We start from the raw sequence: 24,994 nt of genomic DNA on the forward strand, positions 1-24,994 counted from the left end.
GCCAGAAAACTGAAAAGACCAGAAGTACTTTAAAAAGTGAGTAATTTACTCACCAAATACCTAAAGTGGGTTTAACATCTTTGGTTGAAGAACTGTCACATCGAGTGCCCCAATATATCTTTAACAGTAAGATTTTGCTCCCAGCTGAAGAGAAAAGAGGTGTGTGTGGATATATTTGCATTACCTTAATGTTGTCCAGACCTGATGCTCATAAAGCTGTTTAAACAGAATCTTAGCAGCATCTGCTGAAAATACAACAATGTGATTCTTCCATGCCTCTTGGAACAGGAACATTAACCCAGTGAGTGCTTAGCGCAGCTTATCTATGTCAGTTGTGCCTTCCCTACAGCAATCATGCCCCACCTCACAGTGTGCAAGCGACCGCTCAGCTGGACTTTGACTCTGGTGCTGGGGTATCTCTTTTATCTCCTCCTGGGGGCCACGGTATTTCAGCTGTTGGAAAAACAGGCAGAAACCAAGTCTCGGGACCAGTTCCAACTGGAGAAACTCAAATTCCTGCAAAACTATACCTGTTTGGATCGACAAGCCCTGGAACAGTTTGTGCAGGTAAGTGGAGAGATCATTATGTGGGCACTTAAAGTCAATAGAGAATGCCAGGGAAGTTTTTAAAAAGTGTAGCATGCAAATGAAATGAAAAAAACAGTGCTGTAGAAATCCCTTGTACATACTAGCCATTATGGTTAATTCTCGTCAGACAGTAACTACTGATTATACTTGGTCATCTCTTAAATCTACTCCATTTGAATAACTGCTGATGCACCTAACACCTTTCTTGATGTGGCAACCCTGTTCCTTTAATTCCATCTAATCCCATGAAAACAAATATGGCCCAAAATTAAAAACACCATGCATCTTTCTCATTTTATTTCTGCCACTGATATACTGCCAATATTTTGAATTCTAACTTTTTAACAGCTCTTTGAAAAAGGTCCATAGGAGGAAGACATGACTAGTTGTAGTGAATGACTGCTTGGGTATGAATGTTTGCTGGAGCAAGGCAGATCTGTACAAGTCCAGTCTGATATGGCACCTAAGGCAAATCTGAGCCCAGGTTGTTGCTATAAATGGAACTACCTGCAGTACACACAATAACATTTAAGTGTTTACTTCTCATTTAGGATATAATCAAACCTATTGCCTTTGCTGCAATAGGACAGTAAATGGAGGAAAAACTGACACAACATGGTCAGTTTATTATGGCAACAGCCTAACACATGAAGGCCACTCTAAACAACCAGCTTTATGGAGTAATAAAAACATAAATGGTTGTGTGTCTTCCCTCTGGGCTACAACTTCTGTTGGATAGATACTGAAGTAAGCCAGCATTCAAACATCAAGAGCTGCCCTACCACCAGCACATTCACTGCTATTGTGTATGGAGCAAAGGTGTTTGTTTTATTTACAAGCATACACCTTACCCCTTCACTCATTAAAGACACTAAAAGTGGCTTTCATACCAAGTATTACTGTTATAAGTGCATGAACATTATAGTAATATTGATGGAGACATTTTGATGTAACATTAATTTCATTTTTAACCTTTAATGGCATACAAATTATTTCCATTTAAAAGAGAAAAGAGAAAACTTTTAAAACATTTAAAGGAGAAAACTTTTAAAACATTTAAATATGGGTATTTAAAATGCTTTCCAAGAATTTAGCCACTGCCAAGGTGATCGATGGATTACAGTCACTTAGCAGAAAGCGAGTGGCCTGGAACTTGGAGTGCTCAAGTCTTGGAAGTAGCAGAGGGTGAATTAAAATCATGCGCAGGTTACTGTGAAGACAGCATTCCAGAAGAATATGGGTTATGGTTTCTATAGATCCACATCCGCAACGGCATAGTCTCTGATGTTTAGGGATCTGGAGGTATCTCCCTGAGGTTTCCGCTGATGGGAAAATATTGAGGCGTGCTAGCATGAATGCACGACGTTGGTTGATGGATAACAGAGATGAGAGATATTTAGCTCTTGCTCTGTAACTTGGTTGTATTCCGAGGGAGCGGGGAGAGCATACAGCCGCCTTTGTTGGATAGAAACAATGATGTTCCAGATCCCTCAGTCTTTCGCGGATCTGATTGAAAATATGCAGTTCACTATCAGTCCCGACATTGTCCAAATCAAATCCTATGGTTCTGATTTTGTTCTCAATGACTTTGAACCAATAGAATTGAAAATTGTCTTTAATACGGTTTGTGTTTATATCACCTGCAAGTGATCTAAAAAATGTATTTTGAGCCAATACTTTATGGTGGCAATCCAAGCTTCTGTTTCCGTATATGAGAGGTGAACTTCGAGACATAAAGTTGGATCGGTAACACTATTCGGGACTCCCAAAAGCCTAGTCAGAGGTCAAATATGCTTGGATTTGTTCAACATCACGTTGGAAATCGCTTATCCAAATTGGGATGCCATAGAGGATTTTAGGCAACAACTTTGCTTGGAAAATTTTTAATACGGCTTTTACTGATTGGTTTCCTTTTCCGTAGTAAAATTGGATTATGCCAGACATGGTACGTCTGGTTGATGAGATTAAGCAGGATCTATGAAGGGACCATTTTAGATTGTATTGAAAAGTGATCCCTAAATATTTAAAGGATTGTACCTGCTTGATCTCAATATTGTTGATTTTCCAGGAAAGAGGACGCCAGTTTTTGGAAAATACGATTATTTTTGACTTCTCACTGTTTAGTTTTAGTTTGTTGAGATCACAGTAGTCAAAAAAAGCTCTTAGATATCTTTTGAGTCCAATGGATGTTTGGGATAAAATAACAGCATCGTCAGCATAGAGAAGGAGTGGAACGGGACATTGTCCAATTTTAGGAGGATGGCCATTGACTTTGCTAAGGTGGTTTTGAAGATCGTTTATGTAGATGTTAAAGAGATGAGGTGCCAATACGCATCCCTGTCTGACCCCTCTGGTGATTGGAATTTTTCCAGATAATGTACCAGTTTGATCTAATTTGACCTGACAAGTGGTGTTGCGTGTAACATTAATTAAGATAGATAATATTTCATTTTATATTTTTGTAACGCAATTAAAAACAAGCAACAAATGTTTTCCCCTCCACAGTTCATGTCTACATGAGGTGCAGTACTATCCTAAGAAGAGTTATACACTTTTAAACCTGTGGACTTCAATGAACTCAGAAAGGTGTAACCGTGTTTAAGACTGCACTGATAGGAAACTTAAATTTCATTATATTATTATTATTTAGAAACATTGAGCTGGAAGGGACTTCAAATATCATCTACTGCAACCCCTTACACAAGACAGCAAGTTCACAACTACTGCACGCACACACGCACACACACCAGTCCCAAGTGATCCCCTGCTCTATGCCCTGAGAAAGGCAACAAACTTCCAGGATCCCTGGCCAAAGTGGACTGGAGGAAAATTCCTACCTAACCTCAAAGTGGCAATTGGCATTACCCTAAGCATATACAAAAGGGCCATAACAGCAGGGTAGCACTGACTCATTCCTTCCTGCCCTCATTTTCTGCCTAAGTTCACAGCACTGCTGTCAGATGGCCATCTAGCCTCTGCTTAAAAACTTCCAAAGAAGGAAAGCCCGCAACCTCCCATGGAAGCTTGTTCCATGGAGAAACTGCTCTGTCAGAAAGTAATTCCTGATGTTTAGCCCAAAACTCTTTTGATTTAATCTCAGTTCATTGCAACAGAAAAGAGACTCTGCTCCATCCTCTGTCTGACATCCCCTCAAATACTTGAAGATAGCTATCGTATCTATCTCTCGAACATCTCCTCTCCAGGTTGAGCATACCCAGCTTCTTCAACCTTTCCTCGTAGGACTTTGTCTCCAGACCCCCCCCCCCCCCCCCACAAACACACACACACACATCATTGCCCTTCTCTGGACACATTCCAGCTTGTCAACATCCTTCAGGTCCCCCAAACTGAACACAATACTCCAAGTGAAGTCTAACCAGAGCAAAGTGATACCATCACTTTGTGTGATGTGGACACTATACTTCTATTGATGCAGCCCAAAATTGCATTTGCCTTTTCAACTACCGTGTCATACTGCTGATTAATGCTCAGTCCATGGTCTACTCCTAGATCTTTTTCACATGTAGTCTTGCAAGATATTTATTTGGGGTCGGTATATTTCTCCACAGTACAGCAGTGTCTACATAATCTCTTTTGCTTTGCTTTTTTATGGTGACCAATGAAAAGTGATTTCTGCTCCCTTAGCAATACCTTGATGCTTTGTGAATTATTCATTTGTGCGTTACAGTCAGTTCACTTCCCATTAGCCATTGTTCATTTGTTTGTTTAAAAAGCAATGTCGCTGTCTCCTTTGCAGCAAGGTGATTCCTTCCATCATTTATGAGTAGCTGAGATACTGCCCTATTATCATTAAAAAGGATTTGTGAGAACATTTTGCAATAGTTAAAATGTAGTTGGGGCACAAATGTCTGGTATGTGCATGTGTGTGCCAAGCTCCTCAGTGCCTGAGACTGTATCTTGCACAATAAGTAAAATTAGCATCAAAGCACTAATCCACTTTACAGATCTTTGATGATTATATGCTAATTTTTCTAATGTTACTGGTAGCACAGTTTATGCCCCAACAACAGAGGAAATCCTCAGACTAAGAAAACTTGCCTTCAGTGTAGTCACTGATAATATGGGGCTTTGTGCTCATTCCTTCTCTGAAAGGTGCTTTAGAGCTCCATTAATACAATTTTTCTTGATGGGAAATTTTATTATCATTAATATTAGACCCACATTAATGGACTTTAAGCTGAGCAGCTTCATCCTTAGAACCGTTTCTGATATTATGTGTTTTCCCTGCCCATTACCGTCAGTGGATATTTCTTTGATTTAGTCAGGATCCAAAAAAGTGTAAAAATACAGTATAAAGTGATGTTTCATTAATTTAAAAAATCAGGGTCCTTAATAACAAAGTCAAGATTATTTCTCTATAAACATTACTGTTAAATTGATAAACATCACACTTTTCTGCATTAAGTCTTAATTTTGAAATTTATTGGGCTCCAAAACAACTCACAAGTTCACTTTTTCTATTTTATCTATGTATTCCATCACAGGTTTACAGTTTCTGAAAAATTTATTCAAAATTTCTTTATGCAATGAAGTAAACTTAGCCATTTCTGCTAATTCCAATATCTTTACCCACCATTCTTCAATTGTAGGTCTAGTTTTCTATTTTGCTCATATCTTATTCTTGCTGTTGTTGTCGTATGTAAAAACAAAAATCTGCATTTGCTTTCCAAAGTTCCACCAAAAAGGTCTCATTTGTACATTCATCTTTAAAATCTTTCAGATTGTTGAATGAATTAATGTCCAGAATTCTCCAGTCTTGTCACAAATCCACCATAGATTATAGAATGTTCCTTTGTGGTGCTCACAATGGCAGCATTTATTTGAAATATTTTAATATACTTTTGCTAATTTATCTGGGGTTATATACCATCTATACATCACTTGTGCTAGATGGGATCCAACCCTATATTTTAATTTGAGCTTCAGGATATTTTCCTCAAATCTTAACAGTATGCTGTTTTCTGCTCCATCATCATCATCATCATCATCATCATCATCATCATCATCATCATCATCACTACCACTTATATATCAGTTTCTCAAGCATGGGCAGATCTGGGGATACTTAAATCTACAGATTGGGCCCATTCTGAGAGAAAGGATATTTTTCTCCAAACTTGCCCTTCCCCACAAAGTTTGCAGAAAAATCTGAAACAAAAAAATTAAATTAGGAAATTTAATTCCCCACAAAATAAAAGCATTGTCTGAGCAAGTGCAGACAACACTTTTTCTCCTTCTCCTCCTCTATTAGGAACTGTGTGGTGCAAGCCATTTAGAGTGGTGATGCTGGGGAGGAAGCCTTGGTGGGCCCACTTTGAGCTGAGCCATTGACAGAGGCGTAGTTCCAAGGGGATAGGGGGCTCAATGCACCGGGTGAATGCCCCTGTTGGGATGCAGTAAGGGTGTTCCGGGGGCATGGTGGGGCATTCCAGGGGCATGGCTGGGGCGTTCCAGGGTAGGATGGGGGCATTCCAGGGCAGGATGGGGCATTTCAGGGCAGGGCAGGGCGGAGGATGTACCTGTGCACTGGGCCCTTTTCCCCCTTGCTACACCTCTGGCCATTGAGAATTATAGTAGTGGGGCGGAAAGCTTGGAACCACATTGGGTGAGCTGCTTAAAGTGGCAATGTTGAGGCAGGTTATCCTGCAGTGGCAACAGTGAGTAATGGTGGTTACCAGGATGGAGAGCAGAAAGAAAAAAAGAGTCAAGGGGTGGTGGGCAGAAAGAAAGGAGTTTATGTGGCAGAAAGAGAGTAATGGGGTAAGGGACAGAAAGACAGAGTGGCAGACATGGGGGAGAGTGACAGAGCGGGTGGTAGAATGAAGAAAGAAAAAGGAAAGTAGTAGAGAGGGGAGGAAGTGAAGGTAGAGAGAATGGGATGGCCACTCCTGCAAGTTTCTTGTGGGTTCTCACCTGTATGTATCCCAATAGTGGTTGGCCATATCTGAGGATATTTAAATCAGGTGACAGATCTTTCTAAAAACTTGACTAGGGCCGCAGGTTTGCAGAAAAATCTGAATTTTTTAAAAATACATTAGGGTGTTTTTAAAAAATCTCAAAATGATAAAAGGAGAGCCTTAACAGATTCCCTCAGCGGTCATTGCTAGACAACCACAGCATTCCAAATCAGTATAGCTGAGGATGATATGCAGACAGGGACTGAGTGAGGGAGAAAAACTCCTGGTGCACTGGTGCATCCTCCGCCCCTGTCACGCCCCCGTCTGCCCCTGCTCCGCCCCGGAACGTCCCCATCTTGCTCCCGGAATGCCCTTGCCACACCTATGCAGGGGCCCATGCCCAGTGCATCACACAAACCCCGCCCCCTGGGAGCTACAACTCTGCATGCAGATAAATTGATAAATGGCTGAGAGGATGAGAATGAAGTATGGAAAAGAGAGAGAATATGGGGGTTGTCAGGAGAAGGGAAAGAGGAAATAGTTTAGGGAGGGGGAAACAGGTGGAAGTAAGGTGCCCTCCATGAAAGTGGGCCTGGCCCAGTGGCCTGTACTGCACAACTGGGTCATAGTTTTCGTAGATAGAAACTGGGGGGAAGGAAACTTTGAAGGCAAAGGAGCAGATATATGTAGGCTAGCTGTTGGGTGAGAAGGAAGCAGGAAAAGGAGAAATTCTGTAGGGGTTTTCATGAAAGAGAGAGGTGAAATAGCAGGAGTAGGGAAAATGAGATGCCTTCCACAAGTTCTTGTGGATTCCCAATTGTATATTTAGATAGACAAGTTGGCCAAATCTGAAGATTCTTAAACTGGAGCTGTGAATAGGCAAAACAGATGTTTCCACAAACCTAGCAAACACTCCAAGTTTGCAGAAAAATGTGAAAATCTTTAAAAAGTACCCAGGGGGTAGGGTTTAAAACCCCCAAAATGATAGATGGAGTGTCTGTACCTTTACCTAAGTAGCTGTTTCTAGACAACCACAGATTCCAGGTTAGGTTCTATCAGTAAAAGACAGGGGGAGGGGCTGGGTCTTTTCCAGAGCTGTTTTGGCCTTTGAGGGAGGACTGATAGAGACCAGGCCTTGCTAGAGTTCCCAGATCCAGTTTGAGAGATTCCTAGAGATTTTATAGTGGATTCTGTGGAGGTGAGATGATGCCTTGTCTGGATTTAATGCCATATGGCACACCCTTCAGAACATCTGGGAGAATTCCAGGTCCAACCTGGAGTTTGGCAACCCTAGGCTTGAAAGCCACCTTTGAGTGACTTGATACCATCTGACTTGCATGACTCTACTAGGTCTGGCTGTTTTCTACTGTTCAGCAGCAGTCGCCACCCTAAAAAGTCAGAGTGGTATAGAAGCTAGAGCTTCAAAATAAGATCTGGGAGACCCATGTTCGAATCCCTGTCTTGCTGTGGAAGCTTACTGGGTGATTTTGGACTAGACACATACTTTTAGCCTAACCTGCTTCACGGGGTTATTCTGTGGATAAAAAAGAGGTGAAGAGAATGATGTAACCTGCTTTGGTCCCCCACTGTGGAAAAAGGTGGAGTATAAATGAAGTAAATAAATAATAAATATAGGTGAAGAAAGGAGATAGATAAAATATAAGTTGGTGAATGGTTGAGGAAGCAGAGGCAGGGAAAGAGGAAAGAATATGAGGGTTACCAGGGGCAGGGAAAGAGGAAATAGTGTGGACAGGGGAATACAGGGAAAGTAAGGTGCTACCTCAGAAGTCCTTGGAGGTTTCCCACCATGCAAATGGGCCTGGCCCAGTGGCTGGCACAACAAAACTGAGCCTACTGAGGTGGAGGGGGAGGAAAGTCTAAGAGGGGCAGATAAATGTAAGTTGGCTGTTGGGTGGGAAGAAGATAGGCTTATCAACTCCAGGTTAGGAAATACATGCAGGTTTGGTGGTTGGAGCCAGGGAAGGATGGGGTTCAAGGAGGGTAGGGATCTTAAAAGGGTATAACAACATACTCATTCTCCAAAGTGGCCATTTCTTCCAGGGGAGCTGTGATTGCCAACCTCCAGGTGAGGGCTAGAAAATACCCAGAATTACAACTGATCTCCAGATAAAAGAGATAAGTTCTGCTGGAGAAAATGGATGCTTTGAAGGGTGGATGCTATGGCACTACACCCTAATAAGCTCACTTCTTTCCCCAAATCTCTCTTTCTATGACTTGACTCTGAAATCTCCAGGAATTTTGCAACCTGGCACTGGCAACCCTAAGAAGTGAAAAAAGCAGGAAAAGCAGAGAGGCTAGAGGGGCTTTCTGGAAAGGGAAAGAGGAGACAGTGGGGAAATGGGAAATGAGATGCCTCCAGCAAGTCCTTGTGAGATCCTGCTTGTACAAACAGAATTTCATTAAAATAAGTGATTTACAGAAGTGCTGTCATTAAAAATGAGCTCAATTTTTGCTATACCTTTAGGCTGATCTCATCGGATATTGGAAGCTAAACAGGGTTAGCACTGCTCCTATGAGAAATCACCAAGGAAGTGTAATATTTTTGCACAGAAGCAGACAATGGCAAAGCTCTGAAGTCTTGCTTGATACCCCAACAGGGTCATCATAAAGGCTGCACAATTTACTACCAGTTTCCTCTAATCTGTACTGGGGGAAAACCACTAGAGGGCACTGACATTTCTTCTGTAGTACAAAAGTCATTAAATATTGCTCACCAGCAGAAATAATTCACAGCTATACTACAGGCTGCCAGGTGATCAGAATTCCTATTATTCTCTGGCTTCGTGTTATTGGTTTGCATCCTGCAACTCAATTCAACCACGTTTGGAATCTTCCTCCAATTTAAGAGGCACTCCTAGAAGGTCCTAGGATTCACGTGGTACAGCATTTAGTTTGCATAACAAGGTCCCAGGTTCAATATCCAGCGGAAAGAGTCAGATTGTAGATAATGTGAAGGACTCTGGAAAGCTGGAAAGTAGATAATCTTGAAAGAGCAATACATACAGTTCTGCAGTACAAGAGGTACCCTTATTAGTATATTAGGTTTTTTTTTCTAAAATCTGAATCCATGAACAATGGCATAGTAAGAAGCATGCCTTCAATACTTCAGTTCACCCAGTATCAGAATCTTGGGTGAAGTAGAAGCATGAAGTACCTGGGGACCACAGGCAGTCAGAAGGATCCTCTGTTTTTATGTGTGTTTTTGTGTTGATCTATCTGGTTTTCTTCCGCCGGGCCTTTGGAGGAACCAGCCGCCAATAGTGCCCCTTCCTTGGCCCTTAACATCTGGGCCACCAAACATCTAATGAGACTCGCCACGCCTCCCTCTACCGTGGGGAGGGAGGAATTTTATATTATTGGAACGCCGGACGCCACCTTATATCTTGATTTTAACTTTAAATTTAAACCTTGTGTTTTATACTCGGTAAATGCATTGGGAATTTTATCGCTGCTTTTAAATGTTTATTTACTTACATTGTGTTTTAATTGTTGTACACCACCCAGAGCCCTTTGGGGATGGGGCCGTATAAAAATCAAATCAAATAAATAAAATAAATAAATAAATTATGCAATGAAAACCACGCTGTGTATGGGTCCAAGGAACTACAGTGAAAGTCATCAAAGACTTCAAGGTGCTAAATTTTATTTATGTTGTTTCTAGTTTGCTTTTTGCACTGGGACTCAGGGTGGATTACACAGAGTATGTCAATCAACAGGATGGGATGTTCAAGAAACAATGAAAAAGGATTTGGGTTGTAGAACCAACCAGAAATCTAAGAAAGTAGAACTGAAGCAAGGCATAAGTGTTAGGACACAAAAATGATGCAAGCAGAATCCAACTTACCACAAACTATGTACAGTAGTATAGACCACAGTTCCCCAACTATTTGTCTAAATAACTTTGTGAATCATGTGAACAGTGCTGTCCTATTGCCTGCACAGAAAAGCCCTCTTGAATAATTCAGTTTTGCATAGGTTGTGGAAAGTCAGGAGTGTGAAAGCCTTCCTGACATCCTCATTCAGACTGTTCAATAAGATGAGTGCCTCAACGGGAAAGGCATGTATATAAACAGTTTTTGAATTTGCCCATTTGCAGATTGGTACCTGCAGAAGGCGATGTCCAACTAAGCAAAATTGGAAGAGAGAGTCTCACAGTCCAATGCCATGAAGGATTTCATATGTGATAACCAGTACCTTAATTTGAGCCTAGTAACTGATGGACAGTCAATGGAATGACTGCAGAATGGGAGTAATGGGGATGTTTCATGTAGCTCCAATAATAACTGTCCTGCAACATTCTGTGCCAGCTGGGATTTGCAAATTGATTACAGTACTGAGTTGTCTAGCCTTGCCATCATGGCATGGATCCAGGTGGCCAGATTAGCCAAATCAAGGTGAAGGGTCATTTTTCAAGCTAGGTTGAGTTGGGAAAATGCCATTTGGGCAAATGCATTAGTTTGCTTTTCCAAAAAAAATTGCTTTGTCTGGTATAACTCCAAGGCTCTTAACTGAGTTGGCAAGGGTCAAATGGAATTTATCAAATGGGGGGGGGGGTACGATCCTTCAAGATCTCTGCCATCGCAACCAGCATTATTTCTTTCAAAAATTTGGTTTCAATTTGATCATTTTTAGTCTTTTAATCGCAGCAGCCAGACAGTGATTTAGGACCTCAACTGCATCACTAGGAGATTTGGATGAAGACATTTATAGCTATGTATCATCTGCATATTGATGATAGCCAATCCCAAAGCTACAAGATGATTTGACCTAAAGGATATATTTAGGATAGCTCTCCACAGGATAACTCCCACAAATGATTACAGGTCTCCAATGGCAATTCTTTGGGTCCAGTCCATGGGAAAGGATTTGAACCAATCCAATGCACAAACCTTGATGCCTAATTCTGCCTCTAGGCACCTCAACAAAATAGTGTGGTCCATTGTGTAAAAGGTAGTGGATAAATTCAGTAGGAGCAACAAGGAGTCCTAGCCTCAGTCTGCAAAAGCATTGTATGTAGATGTGGGATATGTAGGCAACTACAAGGAAGATGGCATGATTCACTACAACATAGGCAAATGCACAGCAGCATGCTGCAAATCAGTCCTTTTTGGGGGGTTTAAAGGTGCCCATGGCATAACCTAGAGCAAAGTGTATTACAAGCAAGGAACAGGTGTGCTGCAGAAAGATGCCACAACACAAAACAAAAGGAAAAACCTCTTGACTAAAGCCAGAAAGTCAAGTCAAGCAGGCATCTTTCATAAACACAGACCCTTTCCACTGAACTGTGCCAGACCATCGGTATGTCTAATAGCATCTTGACTGACTGGCAGGAGTGTTTCTCAGACCCACTATAGAGAAGGTATATTTAATTAGCAATACTAGAAACTGGATTTTTTATGCTCTGTACCAGATTACAACCCTATATCTGTGGGTAAGCCCCATGGAATGAAGTTGAATATATATAAATAAATGTAGTTTCTGACCTGATGTAGAGTTTCTGACTTGACTGTATTTTTTTCCCTCCACCTGTAAACCTTGTCCTGGCCTCCTTTTTCATATCAGGTCATCATGGAAGCATGGGAGAATGGTGTCAACCCAGAAGGAAATTCAACCAATCCCAGCAACTGGGACTTCAGCAATAGCTTCTTTTTTGCGGGAACTGTTGTCACCACCATAGGTAAGGTTACCTTTTTTGTGGGTGTATAAAAGTCTTTTTTGTTTTGGGCTCCCCAAAATGTCCTGCAGAGAACTGGATTATTTTGGAGAGATGGTACAAAGCAGTACTGGCAATGCTTTGTCAGAAGAGTTTTAGTCATTGCAAGAGCCATAGTTTCAACCAACACCCCTATTTCAACATATACCTTTCCCATGACTAAACATCTGCCCCTAAAGAATGGAACAGATGACAATTTTGCTTGTGTAAAATTGGCTTTTGCATCTTAACTGATAGTTCTTTCTGCACAAACCTAGAGCTTTAATGAACTGGCCAAAGTTGTGTCCTTTTAAACATATTTCAATGAAAAAATTACAAACACGGGTCAAATAATTGAGAATTCAAAGCACTTAGCTTAGGCTACAGCATGACCTTTGTAAATAGTATGCATAGAAAGGAATTAGGAAGGTGTTAGAGTTATTTAGAGTAGTGAAACAGATTCTGAACCCCATCAAGAGACTAAGACTGTTTTCAGTGCTGTTTTCTTTTACTACAGGATACGGAAACCTGGCCCCCAGCACTGTATCTGGGAAGGTGTTTTGTGTATTCTATGCCTTATTTGGGGTACCCCTTAACCTGGCATTTCTTAATCAGCTGGGAAAAGGACTTAGTGCTCGCCTGATCAACCTGGAGAGATGGGTCCACAAGCCAAGCCAAGCCCGGGTACAGGTTTTCATTTGTTACCATTCTGGTTTTATTCCTTTTTCAAATGTGGGTTTTAAAAATTTGTATTAGATTTAATATGTCACTCCTCCACTTTTGGGCTTAGGGGCAGCTTACAACATTATATATAACAATTTAAAAAACACCTAAAACATTTTCAAAAATTATCTTAAGACTGGCAGTTGTTTCTTGGACTTACTCCATTTCATGTGGTTATTGCATCTTCTCGGCAGTGAGTGCAGGGCAACAGTGGCATCCTATGTAGAGTTGAAGTTAGAATTCTGGAATGGGAAAGAGTCACCACAAAACATGCCGCACAAATTGTCATGGTGGAGGTGGGGGTGGCTATGGTGCTGTTTCATGGAAGAGATAGAGAAATCTTAGAAATAGAGAGACCTTGACAAAGGCCTAAAGTAGATTCTGGCTTCTCCAAGGGAGAAGTGCAGCAACCAACCCCTATTTCCCAAAACCTTCTCTTCTCTTTTCTTTCCTATTCTATCTCATGGGTTTACACCATCCTTACTCAAAGAAGCACACATGGTTTCCCGTTCCCTATTTCATACTGTCAACACTCTTGTGAGGTAAGTTAGTTTGACATATAGTGACATGCCCAAAGTCATCCAGGGAATCTTATGGCACTGGGACTTTGATCCTTGGTCTTCCATATCTTATTCCACCATTGTATCACACTAGCTGTCCACTTCCTTTGTTCTGGGTTGATGGAAAAATCCTTAACTCTCAATATATGGCAGGCACTTATTTGATACTGTATTTCTCAGTCTTCAATCAAAAACCTTTAATGGCATTTTATAAATAATTAGCAAAATACATCAAAGGAAATCATAAACAGATCAAAAGTTTATTGTCAAAGGCTTTCACGGCTGGAATCACTGGGATGCTGTGTGGTTTCCAGGCTGTATGGCCGTGTTCTAGCAGCATTCTCTCCTGACGTTTCACCTGCATCTGTGGTTGGCATCTTCAGAGATCAAAAGTTTGTTTATGGCAAGGGAACAACTTCTGTCTTTGACTTGATGATATAATAGGCATGGTGAGATCTGTCAACCATTATTATAGATAGGAAATGAACCATTGTAGATGTGATTGCTTCATTCCTATCTATCAACAAGAGCTTCATGTGGTCCTTGTCTGAAAGTTCTTTCTGATCATCAAGCAATTGTTCAAGGACAAGTGTTCGAGCTTCTTCATGTAAAGGACAGTGAAGAATAATATGAATGATTGTATCTGGTTCGTTACGATCGCAAATACATAGATGAGTGGAGAATGGAGTTTGTGAAACTCTCCTTAGAGAGACTGCAGAGGGAAAGATGTTCAATCTTGCTAGAGAAAATGCTCTACGGTGTATCAGATTGTTTAATGTAGTCAGATATTTTGTACTTCAGTCAGCAGAAGGAGTTATTCCAAATATTCCTGGCGAACATGTTCTTGGCTTGTAAGGATGTAATAGATGTCTATCTTGGTCTATTAGTCTTTGTTTAATTGTTTGATGAATGTATTTTTCATCACACAATTTCAGGCAATGCAATTCCAATTTTAGCTATTTTGCTGTAGATGCGTTTAGACCAGTTTGTAAAATGTATGTCCTAGAGTAGGAATGAAATAAGATTATCTTCATAATTGTTGACCTGTTTCAGCACAAAGAGTCATATAGCTTACATATTTGGGGATGCCTAATATTTGTCTTTAAAAGTTGGCTTGTACCTGTTCAATATCCTTGGGAACGCAATTTATTCAAATTGGAATGCTGTACTTTTCAGTCTTTACCCAAAATGCTGTACTTTTCAGTCTTTACCCAAAAAGTAACATTACATTGCCTTGCTGAGGCAACTGGTCCTTGTTAGTTAGTTAGTTAGTTAGTTAGTTAGTTAGTTAGTTAGTTAGTTAGTTAGTTAGTTAGTTAGTTAGTTAGTTAGTTAGTTAGTTAGTTAGTTAGTTAGTTCGTTCGTTCGTTCGTTCGTTCGTTCGTTCGTTCGTTGATTTCTATCCCACCCTTCAAATACATCCCAGGGTGGATTACAAGCATCTAAAAATGCTTCACACATTACAATAAAAACAGCACCATACACAGATCAAGGAGCCTTTTAAAAAATTGTATCAAATGCCTCCCTTTCGGTAACCATGGCTAGACCGTCAGTTGTTATCGCCAAGTCACTCAGCTTATTTTCGATTCTGTGCCACCATTTGGTGGCATGCATAACTGAGAGCGTCTGACAGTTAGTCACAATGTGCAACAAGTTCTGGAAGCAGGAAACAAGGCTGAAAATTCATATGACTTAATAAAAATATGTAACTGATTCATGCCATTTATCTAAATAATGTGTGTGTTTTTAGGGTTGCAGGTGCCACTTAGAGGGAAGGGCAACTTTTGGTATTTTTTATTTTAATACAATAAGAACAAAGATTCAACCAGTCAGGATCTGCATAGTCATTGCAGATCTTGAACCTACTCTTGCAGCCTCCTAAATAACAGGATTATAAATGACATGCTAGTATTTCCACTCCCAGCCCAAACATTAATACCTCACTTCTCCAAAACCAAAACACAGTCTAAAAAGAAAGCATAGGATTATGATTAGGAACCATATGATTAGGAACCAAAAATTGGGGGTGGAGGGTCAAAGAGGTTTTCAGATGGCTGTTAGATGCTGCCTGTGATGCTGCTACGTACATCTTACCGGAGAGTGCATTCCAGAGAAATGACAACATTTCCACAGAGGAGTACTTCTCTCTGGTCACTACCAACTTGACTTTTGACTGTGTGTGTGATTAAAGATTTCTAATAAGGATTTCGACCCTAAATGCATCAGCATTTCTGATCATCTTCTTCTTGATTAAAGTTTGCATCTTCTAATTCTATAAAACTATTTTCAAGTTAGACCTGAGTAACATGCACTGTCCTGTTTACTAGGAGCTGTCTTTATGTGGGGCGGCGGTGACATGTCCTGTACCTGGTTAATCAGTGTCCCTATTTTGTCTTAATTTTTCACTGGGGAAAACTTAACAGTTTGTCAGCATGATTTGCTAGAATAGCAAATTCTGTAGAAAATAAATCTCTGACAGTTTAAACTCAGAGTTAAACCTTGATAAGCCCACTGACTTTAATCAACTTAGAAGGGTGCCTTGAATTGGAATGTAAATCAAGGAGTGGAGTTACTTGTCTGAAATGCACAGAGATCTAGAGTGCCAGAGTAGTATAGTGCCAGAGTGGTATAGTGATTAATAGCAGGGGACTCTAATTTTGTAAACCGGGTTTGTTCCCCACTCCTCCACATGAAACCTGCTGGGTGACCTTGGCTAGCCCCAGTTCTCTCAAAAGTCTCTCAGCCCCACCTACCTCACAAGGTGTCTATTGTGGGGAGAAGAAGGGAAGGAGTTTATAAGCTGCTTTGAGACTCCTTGTGGTTGAGGAAAGTGGGGTAAAAATCCAAACTCTTCTTTTTCTTCAAAACAAATAAGGATTAAGGCAACCATGTGGTGCACTCTTTAACATTTCACAGGTGGTTAGGGTCCTTCTGAACTACTGAGAATAACAGTTTCTAGGCCAATCTTTATGCTGAATATCCAGTGCCTTAGGTTTTAAAAAAGCATAGGCAGGTTATTGAACTATACAGGAATACAATACAGAGTCTTCAGCAATTAGTAATCCGAGTAGCTCAGGCAGTAACTCTTGATGTTACAAGCTATTTTCACTGAAGGTGTGGTGCTCTTCTACTGTGAGGCCAATCAATAACTACTTCTGCTGCCAAGATCTTTGGCTAGCTTGTTCCTCAGATCATCTTCCATATTGCTTTTGTTCCCTTCACCTGCTCTTGGATCTCACTCCCCTCCATACCAATTATTAGACAAATCCTCCCTAATTGCTTATCAGCTTGCTTTCATGCTGACTTTGAACCGCTCTCTGCAGTTACTTTGGCAGGAGATCCAGGCTGGCAGTAGCAATTCACATGGAGCTTCCCACCTCAACAAGAATGCCAAGTATCTATAAAAGGGCATATACCATCATACAGATCAAATTCACTCCAAAAACCACTCCAAAGAGAAAAGGTCCGAGGAGTAAGAGAAGTTCTAAAGCTCAGGATATCACATTACTAATCACTAGGTTTAATTTGTTTTGGTGCTGCTGCAGTGTAGACAGAAGTCAATTAGAACTTGGAAGCTCTTAGCTAATATGGCACTTGCAGTATTCTAAATACTACCCAAGGGATGAAACCATTTTAAGCAGCTGCTCACAGCTACTAAACTGATATTTTCCTCCCATTTGTTCCTCAGGTGGCACAGACTCTGGCAATGGGATTCTTTCTAACAGCTGGGAGTTTGCTTTTTCTGGTTTTTCCACCAATGATCTTCAGTTATGTGGAAGGTTGGAGTTACGGAGAAGGTTTCTACTTCACCTTCATCACCCTCAGTACCATTGGATTTGGAGACTATGTTGTAGGTAAAGAAACACATTGGTGTGCAGAATACCATTGCTCAAACCACTCACAGAATAACCAGCTTCAGTACAGTACCAATGTTGATGTTAGTTAATAGCATAATGAATATTGCTTGTGACTAGTATTTCTTGCTTTAACATCCACGCAAAGCAGTACAGGGTCAACTGAAGGTCAACAGGTATATTTATATATAGTCCTGCAGAGTAACGAGAAGAATGTAGCTTTGTGTGCCACTTTATAATAAGAACAATTATCTTGGTAAAGCCCAGCCTTTTTGCCTCAGAAATCATAAAGAGCTTCACTTATACTGAGAGAGAAATAGACTATATACTTATAACAAAGTATAACTTTTGTATAGATACATTCACAGTGCAACCTTTTTTTACAATTTGGTTACCATAACAAGTATCATTTACAACAGGGGTGTCAAATTCAATTGCACAGGGGGCCAAAACTCAAAGCACACTTTAGGTTGGGGGCCGAACAGGATAACCATTTATTGCCAGGCATGCTGCCTGCTCTGTTGGGCAGAGGGGGCAGCAGCGGTGGCCTACCTGGTGCTGCCGGCAGCACCGGGCATGCAAACTCCCTCTGCCCCATGGAGAAGGCAGCCGTTTGTTCTGTTGAGCAGAGGGGACGGTGGCGGCGGCCTGCCTGGTGCTGCCGCTCTTGTGCCACGCAAGCTGGCAACACCATGCTTGCAAACCCTCTCTGTCCCACGGAAAAGGCCGCTTCCTGCTCCATTGGGCAGAGAGGGGATTTGCCTGCCTGCTGCTGCTATTGCGCCGCACGAGCCGGGAACACCGGGCATGCAAACCCTCTCTGCCCCATGGAGAAGGCAGCTGCTTGCTTCATTGGGCAGAGAGGGGGCGGCGGCGGCAGCCTTCAGTGCTGCCGGCTCTTGTGCGGCACGAGCCGGGAACACCGGGCATTCATACCCTCTCTGCCCCACAGAGAAGGCAGCCGCCTGCTCCGTTGGGCAGAGATGGGACGGCAGCAGCACTAGGCATGCAAACCCTCTCTGCCCTACGGAGAGCAGCAGCTTCTGTTCATCCCACACGGCAGCCTACCCTGCAGGTATGCATAGAAGTCAGAGCAGGACTCCCCTGGCGCAAAGCTGAATCTGGACCTCCCATCCGCCCCTTCCACTCGGCTGCCTTACCCAAAGCATGACCCAGAGATGGGGCGGCTCTTGCAAAAAAACTCATGCAAAGCACCAGGCAAAAAAACACACACCAACTTCTGCCCGCAAGGAGATGCCACGGGACTTGGGAGGCGAGGGGAGTTTGCAAGTTTGCGTGAAGTGAAAGAGGAGGGCTTGCCCTTCTTTTGGCTTCTTCGGCAGATTCTTGGTGGACTCCATGGCCCCCTTTTTTGCATGGGATTACAGGGCTGGGGGCGTGTGTTTGCAATGCCGGTCAGCTCTCTTGCAAGGGAGAGGGAGATTATTTTTCCTTCTCCTTTTGGGTCTGCAACTTTGGGGAGGGGTGAGCGAGAAATTGCCCACTTACAAAGGATTGCAAAGTTTGCATGCAAAATCACTTCGGTTCCACTGGGAGGGAATCTCTTAGCCGGCTGGCTCTTTTGCAAATGCTTGGGGTTAAAACAACAAAAGCTGCAGAACTAAAGGGGAAACTGGAGGCAGCTGATGCTCAAGTTGCAGCCCAGGAGGCTCAGCTTGGAGCTGCTCTTCTCGAATGCCAAGGAGCCCCTCTAATAAATACACCACGAGTGTCCCCTGGGTGGAGTTCTCTTCTTGCAGTCACTTCAGAGAGCAGGTTTTATGCTTTTGCCAGAGAAGGCCCAAAGGGGACCGGAGAGAAGCAGCCGGGGCCCAAAAATGGAGCCAGAGCAGCCAGGAGAGGGAAGCCTGCCTGCCCACTCCCGCCCCACGCCTCTGCTTAGTGCTTACCATAGTTGCCTCCACTCCTTCGTCCCTCACTGCAGGGCTGCAAGCTTCCAGGCTCCATTTCTACTGGCCAGGCTTGTGTGTGGGTACAAGAGGCTCCCTTTGGTTGCAGCCTTTCCCCCGACTGCTCTTCCCTCAGGCTGTCCCTTCCCCAGGCTCCGGGACATCCCGGCTCCTCCCCAGGCTCCAGGCCTGCGGGCGGCAGACAATGGGGGGTGTTAAGCCAGTGCTGGGATTCAAACATTTTAGCAACCGGTCCCCATGGTGGTGGGATTCAAACTGTGGCGTAGTGCCAATGGGACTGGGTGAGGGCACAAGCAGGGGCGGGCTCAGGCATTCTGGGGTGGACATTCCTGGAAGCGAGGGCTGTGGCAGGACGCAGAGGCTTGTGCTGCGCCCCAGGTGCAGTTCCCCTTCAGCTTCCTGCCTCTAGATTCAAATAATCTGTTTAAAGTGTATTAAAAAAAGCAAAATATACCTAAAAGGTAGTGTATTATTTGTTTTTTATATAATTATATTGGATTGATTTTAAAAGATAATAACATAAGTAAGGAGAGAAACCAAAAAACTGGCTTTACAAGTGTTAACATTATTACAAACATATATCCTAATTTGTCAATCTCTCTCTCAACCCCCCAACTAAAACATCCTATATTACCTCCCTCCCTACTTTCTACTCCCCCTTCAGACTCCTATAACTACTTTATCTATTCCACTTGAAAGAAAACTAACAGAAGGAGAGATCCAAAATCCTTAATCCAAAGGAGTAGTTTAAACTCCTCTCTTTCCCATATAAATTTCAAGGGGAAAAAAGAAAATGAAAAATCTTTACCTATAATACTTTCCCAACCTTTATACCAATGAAGAAAAAAAATAGAATTACTATATATTGTATTGTTTCATACAGTTCATACACACATGGGGGGGCATGGGGGGCAGGGGGATGCAGGGGGCCCTGGGGGGCGATTTTGCATCCCCCACTTGATGAGATTTGTTGTACCCAGGGACAGAGATTACCCCCTTGTCCCTAGTGGAGTTAATCATTAATAACCGGTTCTCCGAACCAAGAAAATTTTAGTAACCGGTTCTACCGAATAGGTGCGAATAGGCTGCATCCCACCTCTGGTGTTAAGTGTGTGCTATCGAGGGCCAGGCCGATTTACAATACTTAACATTCAGTCAGAGCCTTTTACACAGTTTTTGTTAACACTACACCGAACAACATCTTTCCTCAGCCAGAGTCAGAGAGCAACTGTTTTCAACTGTCACCTTTAGAATGTTCGTTGAGATCTCCCAAAATTCCATGCTGCTGCTGCATGTGGTCTCACTTCCCCTTCATACTGTTATTAGATTAGATTAGATATTTAATTTATATACTGCCCTCCCCCGGAGGGCTCAGGGCAATGCACAACATAATAGAAAACAATAACATAGTAATACAATACAGTAGGTCAGAGCATAATAACATATACTGGTATATATACAAATACATTTTATATATTTATACCCTGGCTTTCTCTCTAGTGGCTTATATCATTCTTCCATCCTACATTTTATCCTGACAACAACCCTGTGAAGTAGATTAGGCTGTGAAAGTGGCCCAAGGTCATCTCCACCAAGCTTCCACAGCAGAGTGGGAATTTGAGCCTGGGTCTCCCAGATCCTAGTTTGACACTCTAACCATTTATCCAGTCATTCAGCACCATCATCTTTTCTTCTTCTAAAGCATGATTCCTTTATAAAATAATATAAAATTGCTCTAAGAAACAGAGGAGAAATATAGCACTCTGCACAGCTGGCTGCCAGCCATATCAGTGAACTGTACAGCAGATTTTGCACTGTGATTCTTCTGCAAAACCCACAAGACAGATGCTCAAACTCAGGCCTAGTCAACACATGTTCTATGTTTTGTTTTCAAAAGTATGTCTCTGCAAGTTATGAGAAAACAAGAACAGAAGCAGAAGAATATGTTTTCATTCCCTACTTTTCTCTACCAAAAGAGTCTCAAAGTGGGTTACAATCACTTCTCCCCCACCTCTGCCACCATAGTAGGCACCTTCTGAGAGAGCTGGGAGAGAACTGTGACTAGCCCATGGTCACCTAGCTCACTTCATGTAGAAGAGCAGGGTAACAATCACTGCTTGTGTGGAGGAATGGGGACTCAAACCTGGTTCCCAGAATAGAATCGGCCACTCTTAACCACACCATGCTGACTCTCAGCAGGGTTAAAAGCTCGAGCCTAGCCTACTCCTTTCTGTGCTACTTTTCCAACTACCGTTAAGTTTCATTTTTAATTTAGAAGCATTTTTAGAAAGCATGCTACTACCGCTGGAATCTACCAAATTATGCCCATTTAATTCTAGTGAGTGAATGGATCTCAGTTAGAGTACTTCCAGCACCTCATGACTGCTCTTCACTGGGTATAGCCTCACACTATCTTGCTCATCCATTATAGGAGCCTGGCAGATAACTGGGAGTTAGAATTATCCTGATGGATCACACCACAGTCAATGTAGTCTTTGTTCTGTCTCCAACCCTGCCCATACAGATGCTTCTATGAAACTTACAAACTGATTATGGTGCAGATAAATATATGTTTAATTACATTCTGTAAGCATGGGGTGGTGGGACACAACACAGTACAGCAGAGGTGTATCTAGGAAAATGGAGCCTGGGGAAAAAATCTGAATCACCCCCCGGCGTCCAGGTCTACCGCCAAGAGCCATCACCAGGTCTACTGCCAAGAGCCATCACCAGGTCTATCGCCTGGAGCCAGGAGGCCCAGGTCTACCATCCAGAGTCAGTGCCGGCGTCCAGGTCTACTGCCTGGAGCTGGCACTGGCACCCAGGTCTACCTCCCAGAGCTGACAATAACAGCCTGGGCCCAGCACCACCCCCACCCCCACCCCCGCACACACACATGATTAGATGGCAGGCACCCGGAGACATGTGATACCCCATGTCCCTCTGGCAGATACACCCCTGCAATACAGAAGAAAAATTGTGCTAATGCACATTGTGGGTGGCATAATACACTTGGGAAAAGTTGTGCAAACCTCTCTGTTGTGACTTGCTCTCATATCTCCCACCCAAACACCCACCCACCCACTTTTAATTGCCCACTAATACAATGGGCAGCTGCCTACAATAACATTAATGTGTGACTGAGGAAGTTACATTTTCTTCCTGAGCAAAGCTTTTTGCATTTACAGACTTATAGCACTATCCCAAGCAAAATTACCTCATTGTAATTTTACTGAATCCAGTAGACTTAGAAGAGTAGAACAGTGTTTAGGATTTCACTTTCAGTTACCTTAAGTAGATAGCCTGCTTTTAGAATATTTGCCCAGGATATTTATTAATAATTTAAATTTAATAGACTGCCCACCCCCAAAGGGCTCTGGGCGGTGTACAACATATTTAAAACCAACAGTATACAGTTAAATAACATAGACCTTAAAATCTACATTTTATAGTTGGAAGGCACATGATACAGAAAACCTGCAGAGATTAAGCAAGTCTGGGTGGCCTAGATGAGAGTCCTCCTGGCATCCCTATATAAACTGGAAGAAATGTGTATAAAAGAAATATCATAGAGGAAAGGTGGTAGTTAAATGAAAGAAGGACAGTTTTTAAATTTGGGGAAGCCATCCTTTAAATGGCAGAGATATATTTTCCATCATGTCATGCTTCCACTTTCCCTTGTAAATGGATACTAATTATTTTATTATATTACAGTTACAGTATGCACTTACCCCAAACTAGGCCCATTAATTTCAATTAGGCCTGTTTTAATCAGATTCTGTACTTCTTTTGTTCCATACCAATTTCCTGAACATCTCATTTTGTACTAATTCTGACCCAGCAGAATGTGGAATTCTCTTAGAGTTATGCTCCGAATGATCTTTTCTAACAAATCAGCTAAGAGATCAGTTTGAGTGCATATGGACACCAGACTATTCTTTCCGGTTCATCATCAAGGCTTGGGGACAATGAGATAGTGGCAAAGTCTAGGGGTGATCTAATATAGAATCCATCGATGGTGGAACTAGCAACTCTGGTGAGAAAGGGTGGCAACATTTGTGGGTTGAGTAGATTTTTACAAGACAAAACAGTTGTGGTCCAGTCAAAGTGAGCATCCTGGAAAATGTCACCCAATATAATGTGTAGGAAAATGCAGTGAGCCATATAAGTGGAACACTACAGATTGGATTCCATGGAAAAGATATACATATGCAAACGGAGGAAGTGATTTGTTGAAGGCTTTCAGTGCTGGAATCACTGGGGTGCTGTGGAGTTTCCGGGCTATATGGCCATGCTCCAGTAGCATTTTCTCTGGACGTTTCGCCTGCATCTGTGGCTGGCATCTTCAGATCTGAAACCCAGAAACCCCACAACATGCCTGAGGAAGTGATTGTTACAGGTTTTCCCCTCCCCACACTGTGGCAGCCCTTCAACTCCCCTCCCCCCTCATAGTGCTCTTGGAGATGCCCCCATCCACTGTAGCAGCATATTGAGGGGCATCTCAGGCTACAGTGGGAAAGATGAGGGGGGAAGCCATGCTTTTGGGCTTGGAATTTAGATTGGATCCAACACCTAATATTCATTGTGCATGATTTTTACATGTATACACATGTAATTTCATGTTTTCCATTCTACTGGGATATTATTTCAGATCACAGAGGAATAAAATCTTGTTTGTTTGATTTAAATCCCGTCCAATCCCCAAAGGGCTCTGGGCGTGTTACAAGCTTAGAACATTGAAATATGACTCTCAGCTCAAACTGGCTGAACACAACATTAACAACCAGTGACCCATGCTGGAAAATGATATGTGTCTTCCATGTGTTTTCTTCCTAGGCACAGATCCCAACAAGCACTATATCTCAATATACAGAAGCCTGGCAGCAATTTGGATTGTTTTTGGCTTAGCTTGGCTTGCTCTGATCTTCAACCTAGGGGCTAACCTGATGGAGAAGTTCCTGCAACTTAATTGGCAAAGGCGTGATCCAGGCACTGAAGAGACCCCTGTTGCCAAATTAGAGGAAACCCCTGATCATCCCAGGATCCATATACCCAGCTGAGAGTGGCTAATGGACTGGCATCTTTAAAAAGAAACAGAAAGCACTTCCATGCCCCCTTCCCTTATGCCTACAGAGCAATGTTTGCAGGTTGGTTTTGTATCAAACCCATAAGGGAAAGGTGATTTTTCAGAAGAAATCCTTGACATTGTGAAGAGAACAGGCATGAAGCCTTTGAAGCAAAATGAAAGGGAAATGCCTACATGTTTTGCACCCAAGTAACCCTTCAAAAATTTCTTCACAGGCTATGTGCAACTATTAGATTATATCATCAGGGATGGTTGGTTCCATTCTGCTCTGCAGCTGTTCGACACAGCTGGCTCCAGAAGGAGTGAAAGGCTGCACCATTAGCGCTGCTGCAGATCCTTTGTAGGAATGACTTTTTTCTCCGTAGCAGATAAAATGAAAAACAAGGAAAGCCACCACTGCTGGCTTTCCTCTTCCCATTAAAAAAACTGTTGTTGCACTCTCATTCAATTGCTTTGATCTTTATGTATGATGACTATGTCCTTAAGGCTACATAGGCCAGACTACAAAAGATTTTTTTAATGCCAAAATTCAAGAGTTCTGAGGAACATCTTTAAAGGGAGAGGGGAAAACAATATGTTATGGAAATTCTTATATCTGTCCCATCTTACATGGATGCAATT

The 24,994-nt window shown here is 42.2% G+C and overlaps 1 protein-coding gene across 1 annotated transcript; it reads left to right on the forward strand.

Annotated features, from left to right (window-relative positions):
- Nucleotides 1–354: 354 nt before the first annotated feature.
- Nucleotides 355–24,735, forward strand: LOC125437432 (potassium channel subfamily K member 16-like). Its single transcript, XM_048504980.1, has 5 exons — nt 355–567; nt 12,090–12,204; nt 12,737–12,903; nt 17,191–17,356; nt 24,124–24,735. Exons 1-5 carry the CDS (start codon nt 355–357, stop codon nt 24,345–24,347), a joined length of 885 nt encoding a protein of 294 aa, XP_048360937.1. The 3' UTR covers nt 24,348–24,735.
- The last annotated feature ends 259 nt before the right edge of the window (nt 24,736–24,994 follow it).

The sequence above is a fragment of the Sphaerodactylus townsendi genome, linkage group LG01, assembly GCF_021028975.2.
Source record: "Sphaerodactylus townsendi isolate TG3544 linkage group LG01, MPM_Stown_v2.3, whole genome shotgun sequence".
NCBI lineage: Eukaryota > Metazoa > Chordata > Lepidosauria > Squamata > Sphaerodactylidae > Sphaerodactylus > Sphaerodactylus townsendi.